General features: G+C 46.0%; 1 protein-coding gene across 2 annotated transcripts in view; it reads left to right on the top strand.

Annotated features, from left to right (window-relative positions):
- Positions 1-19,792, top strand: part of fstl5 (follistatin-like 5) — a 985,045-nt gene that overhangs the window by 36,981 nt on the left and 928,272 nt on the right. For both annotated transcript variants that reach the window (XM_078540706.1, XM_078540715.1), the window contains exon 2: positions 17,160-17,298. In XM_078540706.1, the coding sequence (XP_078396832.1) occupies positions 17,173-17,298 (126 nt within the window). In that variant the 5' untranslated portion in view covers positions 17,160-17,172. The remainder of the gene's footprint in view (positions 1-17,159; positions 17,299-19,792) is intronic.

The raw sequence follows: 19,792 nt of genomic DNA, 5'->3' as shown, positions 1-19,792 counted from the left end.
CTGTTTCTTCTCAAGAATGAGGAGAGTCAAAAAAAAAATTCTCTGTGTAAAGTCATAGTAGTGATGAGAAAGGAAGGTCAGAAAGCTAACCCTCCTTGTTCCAGTGGAGAAATGTCTTGTTTTTACTGTTTCTATCCCTGAAGTTGGGAAGTGAATAATTACCATTACTGCAGGGGAATCTGGAATGAAAATACTGGACAATGGGCAGGCAATTCACTCCACCATATTATCTCCCATGTGGCTGAAAGTAATAAAATACTCAGAAGCCAAAAGGCTCAGGACGATTGATTGGAATGTTCAGATGTGGATTTGCACTAAAATTATTCATGGGAAAATTCTTGCCTTCCAGTATGGAGGAATGGATCAATCTGGTGGAATGGATTGCATTATATAAACTGTCTGATTTCCAATCTCGATTACTACCTGTGCGGTGTGAAGGAATAGTATAGGAATGATGTTAGCTCAAGTCTACATCTTGATATTACAGGCACTAGTGCTGTAATATTCATTCAGTGCTGAGCCGTTGAATTTTCATTTTTTTAAATCATTTACAGCACCAGTAAATCAAGGGTCTGAAAATTTAAAACAGCTGTATGAAAAATTGTTGAAATACCTTTGAAGTTGTGCTTTTATTTGCATTCTGATATGTTATACACCAATCTTTTCTCCACACAGATTCTGACTGTTCTGCTGTGTATTTCCTGCATTTTCTGCTCCGTTGCTGGTTCTGTGGGATTATATAAACATATATTCCCAGTCCCTGCAGTTGAATAAATTATGCAAATTGGAGACTCTGGACTAACCCAAATTTAACCTTAAAACTCAGTACAATTGTCATATTAATTTGGAACAATGGTCAGAGAATTTTAAGTGTTTTGCATGAAGTAAAAATGTAAAGGACTGACACAGAATCACTGCTTAATTGTTACCCTAATGTGAAGTCAAGAAATGAAAATTAGACAGTTATTGACCACTTTTATTTCGCTGAGCCTACTTAATTCCCATTGTTGCTAATGTATTATAGAGTCATTGAGTAATGGAGTCATTATGGCACAGAAAGAGGCCATTTGGCCCATTGAATCCATATCTGATTTCTAGGGGAATCCAACAAGTCACATTCCCCCACCCTCATTGGCTGGTAGTGGGATCTGGAGTGTAAGATTTAATTCCTTTTCTTTCCCTCTCTGCCACTGATCTGCCTCATCATTAAGGGGTTTGGACCCAAAGCATGATGCAGCTTCATTAACAAGTTATTGCCAAAATGAATGATTGGTAACAAGTTCCCCCCAGTCATTAATGTCAATGCTGCCATGCTTCAAGGAGAGCTTCAGAATTTCCCTGAAGCATTTTCTTTGTCCTCCCTGGAAGCACTGGCCATTTGAAAGTTGAGAAAACAGGATCTGGCAGGGGAGATACTTTTCGGCCTCCAGTCCATCGTAGTTGATTTTGCAAGAGTTTTGTCTGAATGCTTGTGGAGCTGGCTTCAATAAGGAACATAGCATTTGTTCGACAGTCCTCTCATTGAATCATGGGAATATGACAGAGGCATTGCTATTGGAATTCCTCTAACACTCTTATGTGTCACTGACACACAGTCCAGGTTTCACTGCAGTACAGGAGTGTGGTGACCATAACTGCTCTGTACACTAGGACTTTCGTTGACTTGCAGAGGTCTTTGTTGTTAAATATACGTTGCCTTAGTTTGTAGAAACCTGAGCTGACACAGATGATCTGATGTTGGACCTCCTCGTCAGTGGTGGCCTTTTGAGAGAAGTGGCTGGCAAGGTATGAAAAGTGCTTAACCTATTCCAGAGTCTCTCCTTCAACATATATGAAGGTGGAATATTTGGTTGACCAGGTGTGTGTTGATATGAATTTTGTTTTGGCACCATTTGAGGAAAGGGTAAGTCTCTTGCATGCAGATTTGAAGAGATCGAGGATGGCTGCAAATCTGATGCAGAGTGGGTAATGATACTGCAGTCATCTGCACACTGTGGATCATGTGGTTAGTTTAGCTTTGGCATAGAGGTGACTGAGGTTAAAGAGTTTTCCATCTTGTCAGTATTTAATACTCACACTAGAGGGAAGTTGATCTTTGAGGTAAATAGCCACTGTCAAGTAGATTGTAAATTGTATGGAGCTATCACACAGCCTTGTTGACACCAGTCCAGATTTTGAAGGCATCTGTTTCAGATCTCCTACTCAAGATAGTTGCAGTCATATCATCATGATGCAGTTACAGGATTGTGATGAAGATTCTTGGACATCCAAATCTTTGTAGCACAATCCACAGAGCCTTGTGATTTAGTGAGTCAAATGCTTTGGTCAGATCAATGAATGCAATGAAGACTTCCTGGTGTTGTTGCTGACATTTTTCTTGGATTTGTCTGGCAACAAAGACCATATCTGAGGTTCCTTTGGAAATTATAAAGCTACGCTGTATCTCCAGGAGTATTTCCTCAGCCACAGGAAGTAGGAAATTCAGGAGAATGTGTGTCAGGATGTTCCCTACTATGGACAAGAGGGAAATATCTCAATAGTTCCTACAGCATGATTCATCTCCCATCTTGAAGATAGTTTCAATTATTGCATTCCTGAGGTTGGGGTTGGGGAAGAGTTATTTTTCCTTTCAAATCTGTATGATGAGTGCATGGAGTCTTAATGTGAGCAAAAGCCCAACAGCTTGGAGACCTCAGCAGGAGTGCCATCACAACAGCAGGCTTTGCTGTTTTTTATCCTTTTGATTGCATGTTGCAGCTCTCCCATCGATGGTGGTTCACCCGTGGATTCTTCCACAGGGTACTGGGGGGATAGCCTGGAGAGTATCAGCTCCCGCTATGGATTCACGGTTGAGGAGTTGTTCAAAATGTTCTTTCCAACGTTGATGGATGGTATTGTCATCTTTAAGAAGAGAGATGCCATCCTGTGAGCAAAGAGGATTTTATCCATTTGACTTTAGTCTATAGATGGCCCTGATGACTTCAAAAGAACTTTGCATGTCATGATGGTCAGCATATTGTTGATTCTATCTTTTTCTTCCCACCACTTGTCCTTTATCTTCAGGATTTGCCTTTGGGTCTCAACCTTGAAGTGTTGGAATGCTACCTTCTTGACTTGCGACCTTGGATTGTTCTGCCAGGCAATGAAGGCTATTCATTTTTGTTCCAGGAGGTCACATCTTTCAGCATCATTTTCATCAAATCAATCCTGGCGATGATGATGCTCAACTCAGTAGTCAGGACACAGGAGTCACTATTTCAGCCCACTGTTCTGAAATTGAGATAGATGTGTGAAGATTTTCCAGATTGGTATAAGCTGCACTTGGAATTCTTCTCTTTGGTTGGGCTACTTTAGAACTGAGACATTGATCTTCTTCCTCTTGGACCTTTGGGCCTTGCCATGTCTTGGTACTAGGTGGATATTCATCGCCTGTTGAACAAGTTGATGATCTGTCCAATAGGCATCAGTCCTATGCATGGATTGAGTGATGTAGATATCACTTAGGTCGTTGACTCTTATAATTACGTAAATCCAGGAGGTGCCAGTGTTTTGACCTAGGATGCCTCCATGTAGTTTTGTGTTTGTCCTTCTAGCGGAAGAGGATATTTGTTATAATAAGGATATTGTCAGGAGGCTAAGACCTCACACACTATATATACTCATGGCTAATTTCTAAAATTTTAAAAACTGGACATTGACATTTTTAAAATGGCTGAAGCTATGTCCCACAACAAAAGGGCCTATATGGCAGCATCAAAGAAGTTTGCACCTCATTATCTCTGCAGAGACACTAACAACCAACCCTCTGTGGGCTGCAGAGACCAAATTCAAAGGGAAGTATACAGAGGCCACCTACATTTCATAAGCCAGGCCTGGCCAACCAGAGCCGATTTGTATGCTAGGACAATGGACCCCACAATCTTCCTTTAAGATTAAATGGTTGGAACATTAACAATCTAAGTGTCAAAGCCAAAGCAGAGAGGAAGGAGTCATATGACATGATCCCCCTAGCTGCCGGAACCAGTAATATTGCCATGTGGAACTGCAAAGCTCAGTCTGCCATCTTTCCATCTACCAAGCAGCAGCACAGAAAAGGGGCTATGTCCAGGATTGAATGCCTGCCCCCATCCATACTGTTACTATTAGATCCTCTGTATCATCGCCTACAAGACTTCTCTACTGGAGAAGTGAATCTGCCAGCATCAGTTCAGCCTGCTGACATCTGTGAAGGAATACATCATTGGATTTTGAGCCTGGACACTGTAGACATGTGAAACAATAATTATTTTCTCTGTGGTCTTTGCACTGTAAATCTTTCTTTCTTTATCATTCTTCATTGTATGAGTGCACAGAATGTTATGTAGTGAACCTTCTGCCCCCACTGTGTGTGCAAATAAACTAACCCTCTGAGTTCATCCTACCTCAAGTTTGCTGTGGGGTTATTTTTAGAAAATTGGCTCACACTAAAACTAAGGGGTTGGGAAACACACCACTGCTTATAAAGGGAGAAGCAAATCAAAACACCTTTCTGTTTACGGATGGGTGGCAAGAGGAGAAATCAGGAGGGCCCCCCTCCTGTCTGTAACAGAAGTTGAGGGCTCGTCTGGGATAACCCATTTGAATTTGACCAGAGTCCCACTTAAGGAACGAGCCAAATTTAATATAAAAGAGTCAATTGGAAGCCAAAAGGGAAAACTTGATGGCTGGAACAAATTTTAAAACACAAGTAACTTACCATAGCAGATTCCTTTTCCCTAACAATAAGTAAATGGCAACTTTTGATGCCCAGATGTGGTTCAAGCAACAAAATTTGAACAGAGAAACTTTGGCAGCCCTTAGCACAAAACAACTGAAAGCTGTAACTAGGGAGGTACAGTTAATATTGCTCAGTAAAATGAAAAGAAGTGAACTGACCCAGTTGTTGGTAGAACATTTGGATCTCACACTATCGGTAGAGCAGTTAGATGTAGAGCTCAACCATGGGAAGAATTTTGCCGTCGGCGAGCGGGGGCGGGGCCCGCTCGCCGACGTGTAAAATGATGCGGGAAGCCATCAGGTGGAATCCCTAATGTCATCCCGCCCCATTTAAATTTTCAGGAAGGCAGGCCCGCAGCAAAATCAGCTGCGGGCCCGCCGACCTGCCAATGGCCAATTGAGGCCATTGACAAGATCAATTAAACAATTAAAGGACTTGCCCGTCCAACCTTAAGGTTGGCAGGCAGGCCAGGAGCCCCAGCGGCAAATAGATAAAACATGAAACCTCATCCACTGGTGGGATGAGGTTTCATGCAGGGTTTTAAACATTTTAATAAAGTTATTATGTAAATTATGAACATGTCTCATCTCATGTGACATTGTCAAGGAATTTTTTTTTCTATATTTAATATTTTTAAAAGTGTCAGCGATCTCCCTGAGGCAGCACTTAGCCTGAGGGAGATGTGTACTCTTTCCTGCGCATGCGCGAAAGAGCGCACTCTCGTTTTTGGGGAAGTCCCCCCTACCTGCATAGCGCTTCCCGCCGGATGTCACGCTGGGCGGGCCTTAATTGGCCCACCCACGTAAAATGGTGGCGGGGCCCGCTTCTCTGGCGGGGATCGGCTCCCCGCCTGCTGGAGATTGGGTCGGGCCCACCCGCCCGACAGGCAGAAAATTCTGCCCCATGACTCCAAATCCCCTCCCCTAGCCAAATTTGAGCTGGAAAAACTCAGATTACAGCTAGAATTTCAGAAGAGGGAAAGAAAAAGAGAAAATGAAAGAGAGCGCGAGAGAGAGCAAGGGAACAGAAGAGAGAAAGAGAGAGAGAAAGGAAAGGAGAAGAATTCCAGCTCCAAAAATTGGAAATGGAGCAAGCAGCTCAAAGGGAAAGATAGATCAGACAGCTGGAAGCTGCAAGGGAAAATCTCTCCCTACCTGGTAGCACCCCTATCTCTCTAGCCCTGAACCACTCCCTGAGGCCCTCAAGTATGCTAGATCATTGCCAAATTCAAAGAAAGTGAAGTGGAGTCATTTTTCACAACTTGTGAGAAAGTAGCAGGATGGCTAAAATGGCCATCAGATATCTGGACATTTTTAATTCAAGGGTAGCTGTCAGGGAGAGTCCAAGAGGTCTGCGCCATGCTGATTCCTGATGTGTCCATAAATTATGAGCAGACCAAGGCTGCCATCCTAAGTGCCTACGAGTTAGTCCGGGAGGCATATCGCCAGCAATTCCAGAATGCCTGTAAGAAGCCCACACAAACCTACATTGAGTGCAAATGGTTGAACAAATCGTGTTTGACCGATGGGTAGAATCCCATATTCCTATTTGGGGTTGCGTGAGCTATAACTGTTGGAGGAATTCAAAAATTGCTTTCTCTCCAACCTGCAAATATACCTGGAGGAGCAGAGAATCCTCACAGCCAGGAATGCAGCAGGCACAGCAGACAGCTGTGATCTCATCCATAGGCCTGGAAACTCAGGCAGACCATTTCCACGAGCATTGGAAAGATAAGCAGGGTGACCTAGATAGAAAAGGACCCCACTCAGAAAAGAAAACACAAAGGAGTGTGTGAGAAGCCTTTCTGCCACCTGAAAGGAGAACCCCAGAGACCAGTGTGTTCTCATTGCAACAAAATAGGCCATTCCAGGCCTGAGTGCTGGAGATTGTGAGGGAAGTCTGTCAGTTTAATAGGGATCCATATGAATAGTCCCGTGAAGCACACCCCAATTCGTGGTGCAGCAGAGCAGGCAGAACCGCTCACTGCACAAACTTACCCTTCTGAGGACATGGCATTATACATGTCTGAGCTGGACAAACTCCCAGAGCGTTTCCGGAGTTTTGTCTTTTCAGGGACAGTGTCCCATTACCGTCCCAAAATGTGACCAAGTCTTTTGTACTGCTCCGGGACACAGGGGCCACTCAGTCTCTAATGTTGGTGCAAAACTTAAACCTACCGTCCGAGTCCTCCCTGGAGTGGGAGGAGGATGATCTGTGTTTGCACTCCTCCATAAGGTCCAACTAGTGTGTGACCTTGTTTCAGGCCCTATTACAGTAGGAATTACCAGTAGAGGAAATTGATTTCCTCCTTGGGAACGATTTGGCTGGCAGCCAGGTGTTAGCAGCAAAATAAAAGAGACCAACACCAACCAGCAGAAATCTACAGGACAGCAGAAAGCTGGAGAAGGTCCAGAGGCCCAAGAGGGTGAAATAGCACCCATAGACCTTGAGCGATGGTTGCTGGAATGTAGCGAGGCCGAAGCCAAGTCAGTAAATTTAAAAGAAGTCCCGGAAGGGCCTATGAGATTTAAAATAGGCTCACAGAATATCCCAGAATTAAATAGGGAGCAGAGAAGCCTCAGACCAGGAAAAGAGATAGTGAGGGAGATACCCCATTTGGTTGATTAGCCTGAAGGAAGGCAGGTTATTAAACCAGGAAAGGTAAAGGTTAAGGACTTGCCTGAAGTATGGCTAGCAGAACCCTTCTTTCCAATATTAAATAGAGACAAAGGAAGTTCCTAAACAAATGAGCGGATAGGGAGTGAGTTGCCTCCTCCACTCGAAAAGCCAGCAGGGAGTGTAGCTGGAGCTGCATCTACACTTGAGGGCAGAAGTGTTCCAAGAGACATGAAACAAGTTAGGAGAGCACCCTTTCCAATGCCAAAGGCCCTAGCAAGAGAGCCAGTGATTGGTTTAGCTGATAGCTTTCTGGCAAATTTAATTGGGGACCAGGAACGTTTCCAGCCCAGACTAGCCCAGAAAGGATGAGGGAGATGCCTCACTTAATTGAAAAGCCACCAGGAGGTGCAGCGAGAGCTAACCATCCACCAGATGGCATTAGTGTCCCAAAAGACACAGAGCCTACCACCCTACTGACCAGCAGAGAGACCCCATACTCACCCACCTTAATGTAGAATCGCAAGGCAACATGACAGGGTTGCTCCTTGCAGCCAAAATGATCCATAATAACCCCGAGGCTATAGCACTGTAGCCCTATCTAGCATGGATGCGGGAGAGGTCCCTTCCAGAAGGTCATCTTTCTATCATCCGGAAAGGCTGGCCCAAGTTCCAGGGCCAAATGCCTTGCTGTTGCCATGCCAAACTAAAGCACATAACAACAGAAGCTGGAACACTCTAGTTGTGCTACTGCCCGAGCCAAACACTGAACCAGAATCCCCTAAAGATGCCAAGGTCCCTTTAAAATGTCCCAATCTCCTGACCCTCAGCCTAACCACAGTCTCTGGGTTTGAACAGCTGAACACGTGCTACCAAGGTGGATAGGCAGGAGCTAAGCTGGACAAGAGCAGCTCTGCCCTATGATCAAAAGACCTGGCATTCACAGAGTGAGATACCCAGCATTCCCCTAAGGATAGCCCAGAGCAGCTTGATTATCACTCATCCCCTGAGTGCTAACCACCCTGTAAAACCCCCAGATCCTTTTGAGGATACTTAATCAGGAGTGCAACAGGCAGAGTTCTGAAAGCCGTAGCTTTCCTTAGGCATGATCCCCAACAGAGGAAAGTTCAGAACTTTAACCATGAATAGACTTCCCAAAAGACAGATTTTGAACCTTCCCAAGTCAACCTACCCATTCTACATCCCATGATGGGACAATGTCCTTGCTAATGCACTAACCCACGTTTAAACCTCAAAAATAAAATACAGCAGGGAACTGCTATTGCCCTGCTGGCTGTGTGTCAGACGTGCCAGCGTGAAGGAGAGATTGCATGTGTACTTCTTTACTTCATATTCTTTATTCATAAGGCCACATAAGAAAAATGAAATAGAATTCATTTTGTTCTTCGAGGTTGCAAGGACTGTCAGGGGGTGAAGACCTCACATTCTATAGGCAGAATTGTCCCAGATTTGCACTAAGCGTGGTAGCGGGCGGGTAAATCAACATTTTACCCGTTGGCTGCATTGGCGGCTTTTCACACTATCTTCCCAAACCCGCCACATTAATTATGCATTTGTGGGAAACAAGCAGGTGGGCTCCCATTGGCCCGCCACACCATCACCTTGCCACTTCATCATGCCGGGCGCCATATTTAAAGTCCAGCCACGCGCACACCTCTCAGTGCTTCCAGCCCACGACGGCCGAAAAGAAGACATAGCCCTGAAAGGCAAAAAGACTGCAGGCCCAGGTTCAATGACGCATCCCTCAAGTGCCTTTTGGATGCAGTGGAGGCTCGCCGTGATGTCCTCTACCCCCCCGCTCTGGCCACAGGGTGGGCAGCAACCTCATTAATCTGGCTTGGGAGGTGGTGGCAGCTGTGGTCAGCGTCAACGCCCTTCAAAAGAGGACAACCACACCGTGCCGCAAGAGGACGAATGATCTCCTCCGTTCCACCAGGGTAAGTCACTCTTCTCATCACCTGAAACTCTCACACTCACAAATCCATCACACAACCACAGGGCCCTCACTCACTGCCAGTTCAAGGGACATCACTCTGTCACACACACCTTCATTGTCCTCATTCCGTCCATGGGACCACTCATCAACCACAAAGGCCAGGCATACTTATCATCTGGCCCGGCAGGCGTCCTGCTTACACTTTCTCCATCTCTATTCATGCAGGACAAGTTGGCACACAAAAAGAAGGAGAGGTCAGAGACCAGTGGAGGAATGCCTAAAATCAAAGTCCTCACAGACTTTGAAAACAAAACCATCCAGCTGGCCGGCGAGGATCTGGACCATTCTTGTCTTGATGGTGAGGTCGGTGGTGCTCTACCAAGTGAGGATCCAGCAGTGCAATATCCTTCAGACAACCATCCTGTGACTAATGTGTCCTGTTTCACCGGTCACTACCATGCACTAATTAACCTCCCTTGCTTCCGCAAGCACATCTGGGAAACAGCCAATGGAGTCCATGACCCAGGGACTCAAGCCCTGAAGAAACCTCTGAAGAGGAATCTGGAGGCACTCTTCTGGGAGTCCTGTCACAACACTCACCTCCACCAGCGTGGAGACACACACCTTGGTGGGGCCTAGCTTTATAGTAGCCTCGGGATCATAATCTGGTGAGCACATCATGCTGTCTGATCCGCAGCAGGCGGCAGCAGGGGTTCCCAGGTGTCCAGCACTCGGAAGATTGCTGGAGGACAGAAGTCAGATGACGAGCCTCTGGACCCTCGTCATGTCATAGTTGCTGGAGCTACAAAGGCAAGATGGGAATACCACCACCTGGAAGTTCCCCTCCAAGTCACTTACCATCTTGACTTGGAAATATACCACCATTCCTTCACTGTTGCTGGGTCAAAATCTTGGAACTCCCTTCCTAGCAGCACTGAGGGTGTACCTACACCACATGGACTGCAGCGGTTCAAGAAGGCAGCTCACCACCACCTTCTCAAGGGCAACTAGGGATGGGCAATAAATGCTGGCCCAGTCAGCGAAGCCCACACCCCACGAATGAATAATAAAAAAATAGCTTGGGAACATCAGTAAGGGATGTCCACTGCACTCCTCAGATTGCAAGCCACAATGGAGGAGTCCGTCAGCCTTCAGGCTGAGATGATAGAACCAGCATGCCGACACACTGAGGTCAACAATGGTGGTCACCATGGGGACCTTGGTCCAGGGCATCGCTCCTACACTGATGTGTGAGCTCAACTCCATCGCTTACACCATAGTTGGCCTCCAACAGTGTGCATGCGAGAGGGGTGTGGGGCAGCTCGATCTCACTCCAGCTACTCCTTCTCCTCAATGAGTCAGCCAGGGGCCCTTGGGCATCTGTAGGGAGCAAGATCAGCAGGTGTACCCCCTGGGGCCATCCATCCAGGTGACTCTGGGAGTGTCCAGCCCATCCCAAAACCCCTCTTCTTGTGACCTCAGCAGTTCCAGCTCCACAGGCCAAGAAGGGTGCCACTGCTGAAAGCAGGCCGGAGCCCTCCAAGTCTCACCCCTCGAGGATGCCCGCCAATGTCATCACAGGCAGGGTGTAGCAGTCAGCAGGCTGCCTCCACCTCCACTGTGGATGTTTTGGGAGCACCAAGAAGTAGTGGCAGGGTTAGGAAGGTTAAGAAGATGTAGTTACTCAGCCTGGGCATGGGTGTTAATCACTTGTATATGCTGTTCACTATTGTCAGTAAAGTACCAAGAATGCCTCCCTGCCTATGGCTCCTTGTTCTGATGAGCAGTGTTCGTGTCACTCAGATGTGAAACCTTTCTGCACAAGATAAAGGCAGGTGTCTCAGTCCAGGGCTTCTTCCCTGTACTTTGTGCAGCCTTCAGACCAAAGTGGTGGTCCTGCCTCACACTCCCTGGACACATTACTGATGCCTGCACCTCGATGGTGCTTGTCATTGCTGCCAGAATGTAGTGGGCAGGTGTCATAGAGTTCCATCATTCGCTCTGTGTGTTCTCAACACCTCTAAAGTGGGGCTGGCCCCCATCTCTTCAGCATCTGTGACCAGTGACGCTGTGCTCCTGAAGGGGTCAGGTGCTGAAGGCGGACAAAGGATCAGATGCTTTAAAAGTTTCATGGCTGAGTCTCTATGACATGATCCTGATCACAGAGCGCAAGCAAGCTGCCCTCAGCCAGAAGGAGTGAGACATTCTCAAACGCTATATGAAGATCAATGGAGTGTCCTCATTGCATGTCGTCATCATCCTCCTGCAATTGAGAGACTATTAGGGCCTCCATTGCATCTCCATGACAGGAGCATTATCAGAGGATATGTGTGCTGCCATAAGCCAGGCTGGAGTCGAATGTTCATAGATGCAATGTGAGGATCTATGGTGTCTCCTCACTGCATGTCGTCATCATCCTCCACAAACCTAGCAGCTATGAGGGCCTCCTGAGCATGCCTGCCTTGTCTAGCCAGTGCAAGGGCCTCATCCCCGTCATCGTCGCTTTAGAGGACCTCCTCACCCTCATTCCTGTCGGCATCCTCCTCAGCGGAGGAGACCTTCAGCTCTTCCATCTCCTCCTTAACCAGCTCCTCACCCCATTGCAGCACCAGGTTGTAACGGGTGCAGCAGGCAACAATGATGCATTCCACGCTCTGTGGGCTATATTACAGGGTTCCACCAGACTGGTCCAGGCACCGGAACCTCATTTTCAGCATCCCAGTGGTTTTCCCCACCAAGTTGCGAGTTGCAGCATGAGCCTTGTTGTACCTTTGCTGTGCTGCAGTCTGAGGCCACCTCTCGGGTGTCATCAGCCACATCCTCTGCGAGTAGCCCCTGTCCCTGAGGAGCCAACCCTGCAGCCTCTGTGGACCCTGAAAGACATCAGGCATCTGTGATCGACTGAGAATGTAGGAGTCTTGGACACTCCCTGGAAACTGTGAGCAGACCTGCAGGATGCATTTGTGGTGATCGCACACCAGCTGCACATTCAACTAATGGAATCCCTTGCAGTTGACGCATGTTGCGACGGAGATCTGAGTGCCACGTGAGTGCAGTCGATGGCAGCCTGCACCTGTAGGAAACCCGAGACCTGGGAAAATTCAGTCATTCTTGCATCCTGGCTGACCTGGTCCCGTGCGAAATGCACAAAGTTGTGTGCCCTCGCGAAGATGGCATCCGTGAGCTCAAGGATTCGTTTGTGGGTGGAGGCTTGTGATATCCCATAGAGGTCACCTGTGGAGCCCTGAAAGAAGCACTGGTGTAGAAATTGAGCGCCGTGATCACTTTCACAGCCACTGGCAGTGGATGTCCTCCATGTCCATGTGGCACCAAATCCTGCAGTAGCTGGCAGATGTGACCAACCAGTACCCTAGACATGTGCAGTCTTCGCGCCACGGGTTCTCAGTCACCTGCAGGAATGAAAAGTGGTGTCTATAGACCCTGGGTCTAGCTAGGCACCGTCCAGCAACATCTCACTGTGGCTGTTCGGTGGCGTGTGCGGGAGCGCTGGCCGTCCCTTCTTCCAGAGGTTGCTGTTCCTGCCTCTGCGCAGCCAGGAGCCTCAGTCACACTTTTCTCAGTTATCTTCAATCTCTGTACATCACAAGAAATACAGCTAGGTCACCAGGCTCCATGATCCTGATGTACACCACCTGCAGGATGAAAAAGAGAGACATGTGGTTAGCATGGGTCTACTAAGAGCATGTCTTGGTTAAGTCCGAAGGTTCCTTAATGCATCCCGGAGAGTGCTGGCCACCATTTGAATGGCCAGAGATTAGTGCACTGCATGGCCGCCGGAAACCCCACCCACCTCCGTCCTACTCCACCAGACAGATTGATAGCAGCTTTGCCCATTGGACTGCATGCTGTGCTTTCAGCTCACACACAGGCATTCTTCTAGCCCACACTGCAAGGCTGCGCTGTTAGCTTGAATCATGGGGGAGACTGGTCCAAACCGGAATGATGACATTGCATGGAGCTGTGAGTGCCTCCACCAGTGACTGCTCCATGGCCAGCTTTAGCAAGGAGATTGTACAACATGCCCAGTCATTCAACTGTTCTGCAGTCCACTAAAACACTCATTACTTTGTGGTCTGTGCCTGAGGGGTGATGAGCTCTGGAGCACTTGGTGGCACTCTGAAGCAACATTTGTTGCTTGTTTGGGCAGAGAAGCTAGAGGCCCGACTCCAATCACATCAATGTGGCTGTACCTGAACTATCTCAGCTGTGGAAGAATGGTCACTTTATATAAGGTTTCCCTAATGCGTGGCTGCTTCCCTCACCTACCCCTCCCCACCTCGCACATGCTTGTGCGCTACCTTCAACTGCAGGGCTGCCCTTGCCCCTCACCCCAACATGCCTCAACCGCATGGCAGCCCTTGCACTGTCTCCCAACACGCCTCAACCATGAAGTCCAACAGGCAACCCAGGCAGGTGCTCTGCAACGTTACTGTGTACTTACCTCCAAGCTCCTCTCAAAATGCAGCCCGCCAAGTGCATGCCTTTTATAGGTTGTTGTGAAACACGTCGGCATGCAATCACGTTGATGTGTGTGGATGATCCAGCAGGATGGGGAGGATTCCGATGGGCTGGCCTTATAATGATATCCAGATGTTTAAAATGAGGTTCCCAATGCTCGATGGCAGGAAGCATGGCCCGCCACCGGCGGGCAGAGCGGACAATCACAAACTGGTTTAACAAGGTTGTGAAACTGATTTTTGGCCTTCTCGCCATATTGTCCACTCATGCCACTGAAGACGCCCGATGCCAGTGGGCACGGACTATTCCACCCTATATTTTTATAAAATATAAATGTATGTGGATTTAAAAAATGGACAATTACATTTTTCAATGGCTGAGGCAATGCCAGGCTGTGACCCTGAACAAAAGGGGCTATTTGGCAGTATCAAAGAAATTTTGTTTTCTCTGAAGAGACCCTAAAGACCCCCTGTGGACTGCAGAGACCAAATTCAAAGGGAATGATATAGAAGCCATCTACATTTCATAAGCCAGGCCTGGCCAACTGGAGTCGATTCGTCTGCTTGGACAAAGGACCTTGCAACCTTCTTTTAAAAGTAAATGGTTGGAACATTAACAATTTTAAGGACCCAGACTAATGGATACACACCCTTTGTCAAAGCCAAAATGGAGAGGTGGGAGTCATGTGACATGTCCCCCCTAGCCGGTGGAACTAGAAATGTTGCCTTGTGGAGCTGCAAAGCTCAGTCTACCAACTTTCCATCTACCTAACAGCAGCACAGAAAAGGGGCTCTGTCCAAGTTTGAATGCCTGCCCCCATCTACACTGTTTCTACTGGAACTTCTGAACTTCTGTACTGTTGCCTACAATATCGATTCATCTCTGCATGCCTATCTCATCATGGAAGTCAACTCTACTAGAAAAGTGAATTATCCAGCATCAGTTTAGCCTGCTGACCTCTGTGAAGGAATACACCATTGGACTTTGATTCTGGACTCTGGACACATGTGAAATAATAATTATTTTCTCTGTGATCTTTGGCCTGCAAATCTTTCTTTCTCTATCCCTCTTTACTGTGTGAGTGCATAGGGGCCTACAGCTTGCAAAGTAATGAGCATTTTAGTGGACTGCAGAACAGTTGGATGACTAGGCATGTTGTACAATCTCCTTGCTAATGCTGGCCATGGAGCAATCACTGATGGAGGTGCTCACAGCCCCTTGTAATGTCATCATTCCAATTTGGACCAGTCTCCCCCATGGTTCAAGCTAACAGTGCAGCTTTGAAGCACGAGTTAGGAGAATGCCTGTGCCTGAGCTGAGAGCACAGCATGCAGTCCAATGGCCCCCTCCTGCATTTTGAGTATGTGCAAATAAACTAACCCTTTGAGTTCATCCTATCTGAGTTTGTTGTGGGGATATTTTTACAAAATTGGATCATACCAAAACTGAGGGGTTGGGAAACACACCACCGCTTATAACGGAGGAAGCAAATCAAAACACCTTCCTGTTTAAGGATGGGTGGCAAGAGGATAAATCAAGGCTGTTTAAATTAACTCCCCTCCTGTCCATAACAATATGCTGAGCAAACTTTGTCAGCAGGAGGAATCATTTGCATTGACTTTTCCCATCCTGTCTTTCCGAATGTCTCTCCAGACTTTGGAGTCACGGCCAACCCTGGCATTAAAGTCCCCAAGAAGGAAGATCTTTTCTTTTTTTGGGATGCGGTGAGGACTTCATCAAGGTCAATATAGAACCTTTCCTTAACATCTTCATCGGAGAGGAGGGTTGGGGCATAAGCGCTGGTGATGTTGTCATATTGATTATGGCTGAGCTGTAGGTGAAGTATCATGAGGTTTTTATTTATGCAACTGGAGAGTTCTGGCAGTGCATCCAAGGTCCAATTCCTTATGGCAAACCAACTCCACGGACGTGTGAGTCTCAGTCAGCCTTCCCTTTCCAGTAAAAGGCCTAAACCCCTGCTTGTTCCTTCAGCTGTCTCTTCCCAGGAAGTTAAGTCTCACTGAGGGTGGTGATGTCAATTTGGAGGCTTGATAGCTCACATACTATGATTGCAGTTCTTTTTTCTGGATGGTCACTCTTGAGATTATACATTAGTGTTCTACCATTCCAAGTTGCAAAATTTAGAGTTTTCTTTCTTTGACCACGAAGATGGTGACCCTGCAGGGTGTGGTTTGCCCAACCAGGAGAAAGTGGGATGGACTATTTTTGGGGCACCTATACTAGCCCCTCCCCATTTAGGGTGAATAGAGGGTATCTTGGAGAGAACTGCTTAGTTGCAAATGATGCTGCCAAAAGACACCTCTGCCCCAATGTAGATGTCCAAACACCTTGGTGCATCTGTTGCCTGTGTGCAGATTCCTGACTAGGGACTCCAGATTCACAGCCCTGTCCCCATTGCCACAGGACTTGGCAAATGGACCCAAAGCCTGCACGTGACTTCGTTTAATGTGGGCAATTTAGGGCACCGCCATTGCCCACATGATCTTGACAGGTTGGTGGTCAGATTTCAGCAATGTGTCGAACTACGATGCCCAGGAATACCATGCCACTGGTGAGATTCGTAATCTTCCTTTGCTTTTTCTGTTGTTGAGGACTTTTTGGACTGCACTTTGTCTGGTATCTTCCCACCGACCTTGTCACCATGGCTGGCTCTGCCAGGAGCAAGGAACTCCCAACAGCATCATTCAAGGGATTGTTGAAGTGCACAAGTCTCTTCATGTCAAGGTGGACTCTCCCGCTCAATTCCCTTAACCTAATAAGTTTATTTCCCTCAAGTCCCCATCCAATTTTCTAAGAAATCATTCATCATCTCAGCTTCCACCACCTCATGGGCAGCAAGTGCCGGACCATTACCACTCGCTGTGTAAAAAGATCTTCTTCAGATTCCACCCCACCTCTTGCCCAAAACCTTAAATCTGTGCCTTCTAGATCTTCTACCATTAGTTAATAAGAACAGCTTTTCTTTGTCTACCTTTCTAAATCCATCATAATCTTGTACACCTCTGTTAAATTTCCCCTTAGCCTCCTTGTGTTCCAAGAAGAACAACCCCAGCTTCTCCAACCTAACCTTGCAGCTAAAACCCCTCATCCCTGGAACCAGTCTGCTTCATCTCCTCTCACATCCTTCCTAAGTAAAGAGTGGTGACCAGAAATGGGTGCAATACTCTAGTTGTAGCCTTCCCAGAGCTCTATAAAGGTTCAGCATAACCTCTCTGCTTTTTTCCTCAATACATCTATTTGTTAGATGGGTAGTCACTTCATAACTGACTTTTGTACAAATGCTTGTGATAAATGACTGAATGGCTCATATTTATTCTCCTTTACTTTCAGGCATAGATCAGTGATGACACCAGAGTGGTGGTCATTACTTTTATTGCTTAGCATTGTCTTGCTGAGCACAGAGGGGTGGCCGACCAAAGAAGGATATGCTCCAAAACACTATCCACCATTAGTGCGATTGCGACATAAGGTATTAGCTGCATTCTGTTTTTATTTACTATTCCTCAAATGCATAATTTCTAGGCCAAAGTTAGCAGATTTTTTAAATTCCAGAATAACAAATATATCCTGAATTGACAATATTGTTTTGGTCTTGTAGCAGATAAAATTTTAATATTGTAAATGGTATAGTGGAGAAAATTACACTATTGTACAATAGGCTATGAGATTAACATCCTCATTTGCAGTGGCTATGTAATCCTATATCCCAAAGTGTTGCTGATTCTTTAAAAGAAGCATTTTTCCATGATATATTCAATGTCAAAGATGGAAATTTCAGACAGGATCATTTATACATTTATTTTCAAAGTATAGTACAGGCATCTAGTGGTTGTTTAATGTTTCTCTGAGGGGAATCTATGCAATATATTGGGCCAGAATTTGTGGGACATCCATACAACTGAATTACTTTACTGCTGAATTTATTGTGATATTACAAATAAGCTATCCTTCACATGAACCCTGATGTCATTATGTATTTTCATGCCAAAGTACAATTACTTTGTAACTGACATGCTTGTCTTTGATTCTTGAAAATAGATTCAACATGTGTTAATGCCAGACACAGCTGCCTGGGGGAGAATCCCATATACAAAGGCATGCAAACTACAAAAATATGGAAGTCAGAAATGTATATCTTATATCTACATATTTATGAAGATATGCAACAAAAATGGATGAGAAAAAATGAATAACGCCTATCCTATTCCATGTTGAAAGTCCACAAATGCTGGAGGACCCAAATTTTTTAGCAAGATTCATAGATTATTATACCTGACTGCCATAATTATAGCATTAAAGGCACCTGTCAACATGGTACAGGTTTATCCCAAAAACATCAAAATCATGAAACGACATTTTTCAAGGCATGCAAAAAATAACTGGTCATTTAGTTAACTCACTCTAGGTTCTGAGAGAGGAGTGGTCTTGGGTCAATTGGCTTGAGGGCCTCATAAGCCCGGTTTTTGATTTATTATTTGAATTCAGAGTACAGACTGACTGCAAAATAAAATTAAATACTAGAAACAAACACAAAAAGCCAAAACACTGCAGATGTTAGAAATCTGAAATAAAAACATGAAACTCTGGAAGCTCTCAGCAGGTCAGGCAGCACCTCTGGGAGAGAAACAAAATTAGTTTTTCATGTCAGTAACCCCTCAGCAGAACTGTAACTTCATCACAAAATACCAATCTTCTGTAGTATTGAATTGACTAAAAAGATAGTAATAGAAACTGAACAGAAGCAGGCTACTGAGTATGAAAGTATGAACAAGTTCAGTAAGAATAGAAGCAAGTGGATTTAATGTTTGAAGGTTTATTAATTTTAGATGTTTCACAGAACAGTAATCAGCAGTCATATTTAGAGTCATAAGTCATAGAGTCATAGAGGTCTACAGCACAGAAAAAGGCCCTTCGGTCCATCGAGTCTGCGTCAGTCAAACAAGTACCTAACTATTCTAATCCCATTTCCCAGCACTAGGCCCATATCCTTGCATGCCATGGCATCACAAGTGGACATCCAAATACTTCTTCAATATTATGAGGGTTTCTGCCTCTACCACCCTTTCAGGCAGCGAGTTCCAGATTCCCACCACCCTCTGGGTGAAATAATTCTTCCTCACATCTCCTCTAAGCCTCCTGCCCCTTATCTTAAATCTATGCCCCCTGGTTATTGATCCCTCCACCAAGGGAAAAATTTCCTTCCTGTCTACCCTATCCATGCCCCTCAATTTTATACACCTCAGTCATGTCCCCCCTCAATCTCCTCTACTCCAGGGAAAATAACCCAAGTCTATCCAATCTCTCCTCATAACTAAAACTCTCCAGCCCAGGCAACATCCTGGTAAATCTCCTCTGCACTCTCTCTAGTGCAATCACATCCTTCCTATAATGCAGATTCCAGAACTGCACGCAATACTCTAGCTATGGCCTAACCAGCGTTTTATACAGTTCCAGCATGGCCTCCCTGCTCTTATATTCAATGCCTCGGCTAATAAAGGATCCTCTGATCCTCGGTACTTCCCAGGGTCCTACCATTCATTGTGTATTCCCATGCCTTGTTTGTCCTGCCCAAGTGCATCACCTCACACTTATCCGGATTAAATTCCATTTGTCACTGATCAGCCCATCTGACCAGCCCGTCTATATCCTTCTGTAATCTAAGACTGTCCTCCTCACTATTTGCCACCCCACCTATTTTCGTGAAATCCATGAATTTACTGATCAACCTTACTACATTCAAGTCTAAATCGTTTATATATACCACAAACAGCAAGGGACCCAACACCGATCCCTGTAGAACCCCACTGGACACAGGCATCTAGTCACAAAAACACCCCTCGACCATCACCCTCTGCTTCCTGCCACTCAGCCAATTCTGGATCCAATTTGCCAAATTGCCTTGGATCCCATGGGCTCTTACCTTCGTTATCAGTCACCCATGTGGGACCTTATCAAAAGCCTTG

This window comes from Cetorhinus maximus, chromosome 1 (assembly GCF_964194155.1).
Source record: "Cetorhinus maximus chromosome 1, sCetMax3.hap1.1, whole genome shotgun sequence".
Classification (NCBI taxonomy): Eukaryota; Metazoa; Chordata; class Chondrichthyes; order Lamniformes; family Cetorhinidae; genus Cetorhinus; species Cetorhinus maximus.
The sequence above is the reverse complement of the archived record's forward strand: the minus strand, read 5'-3'. Positions and strand labels throughout refer to the sequence as shown.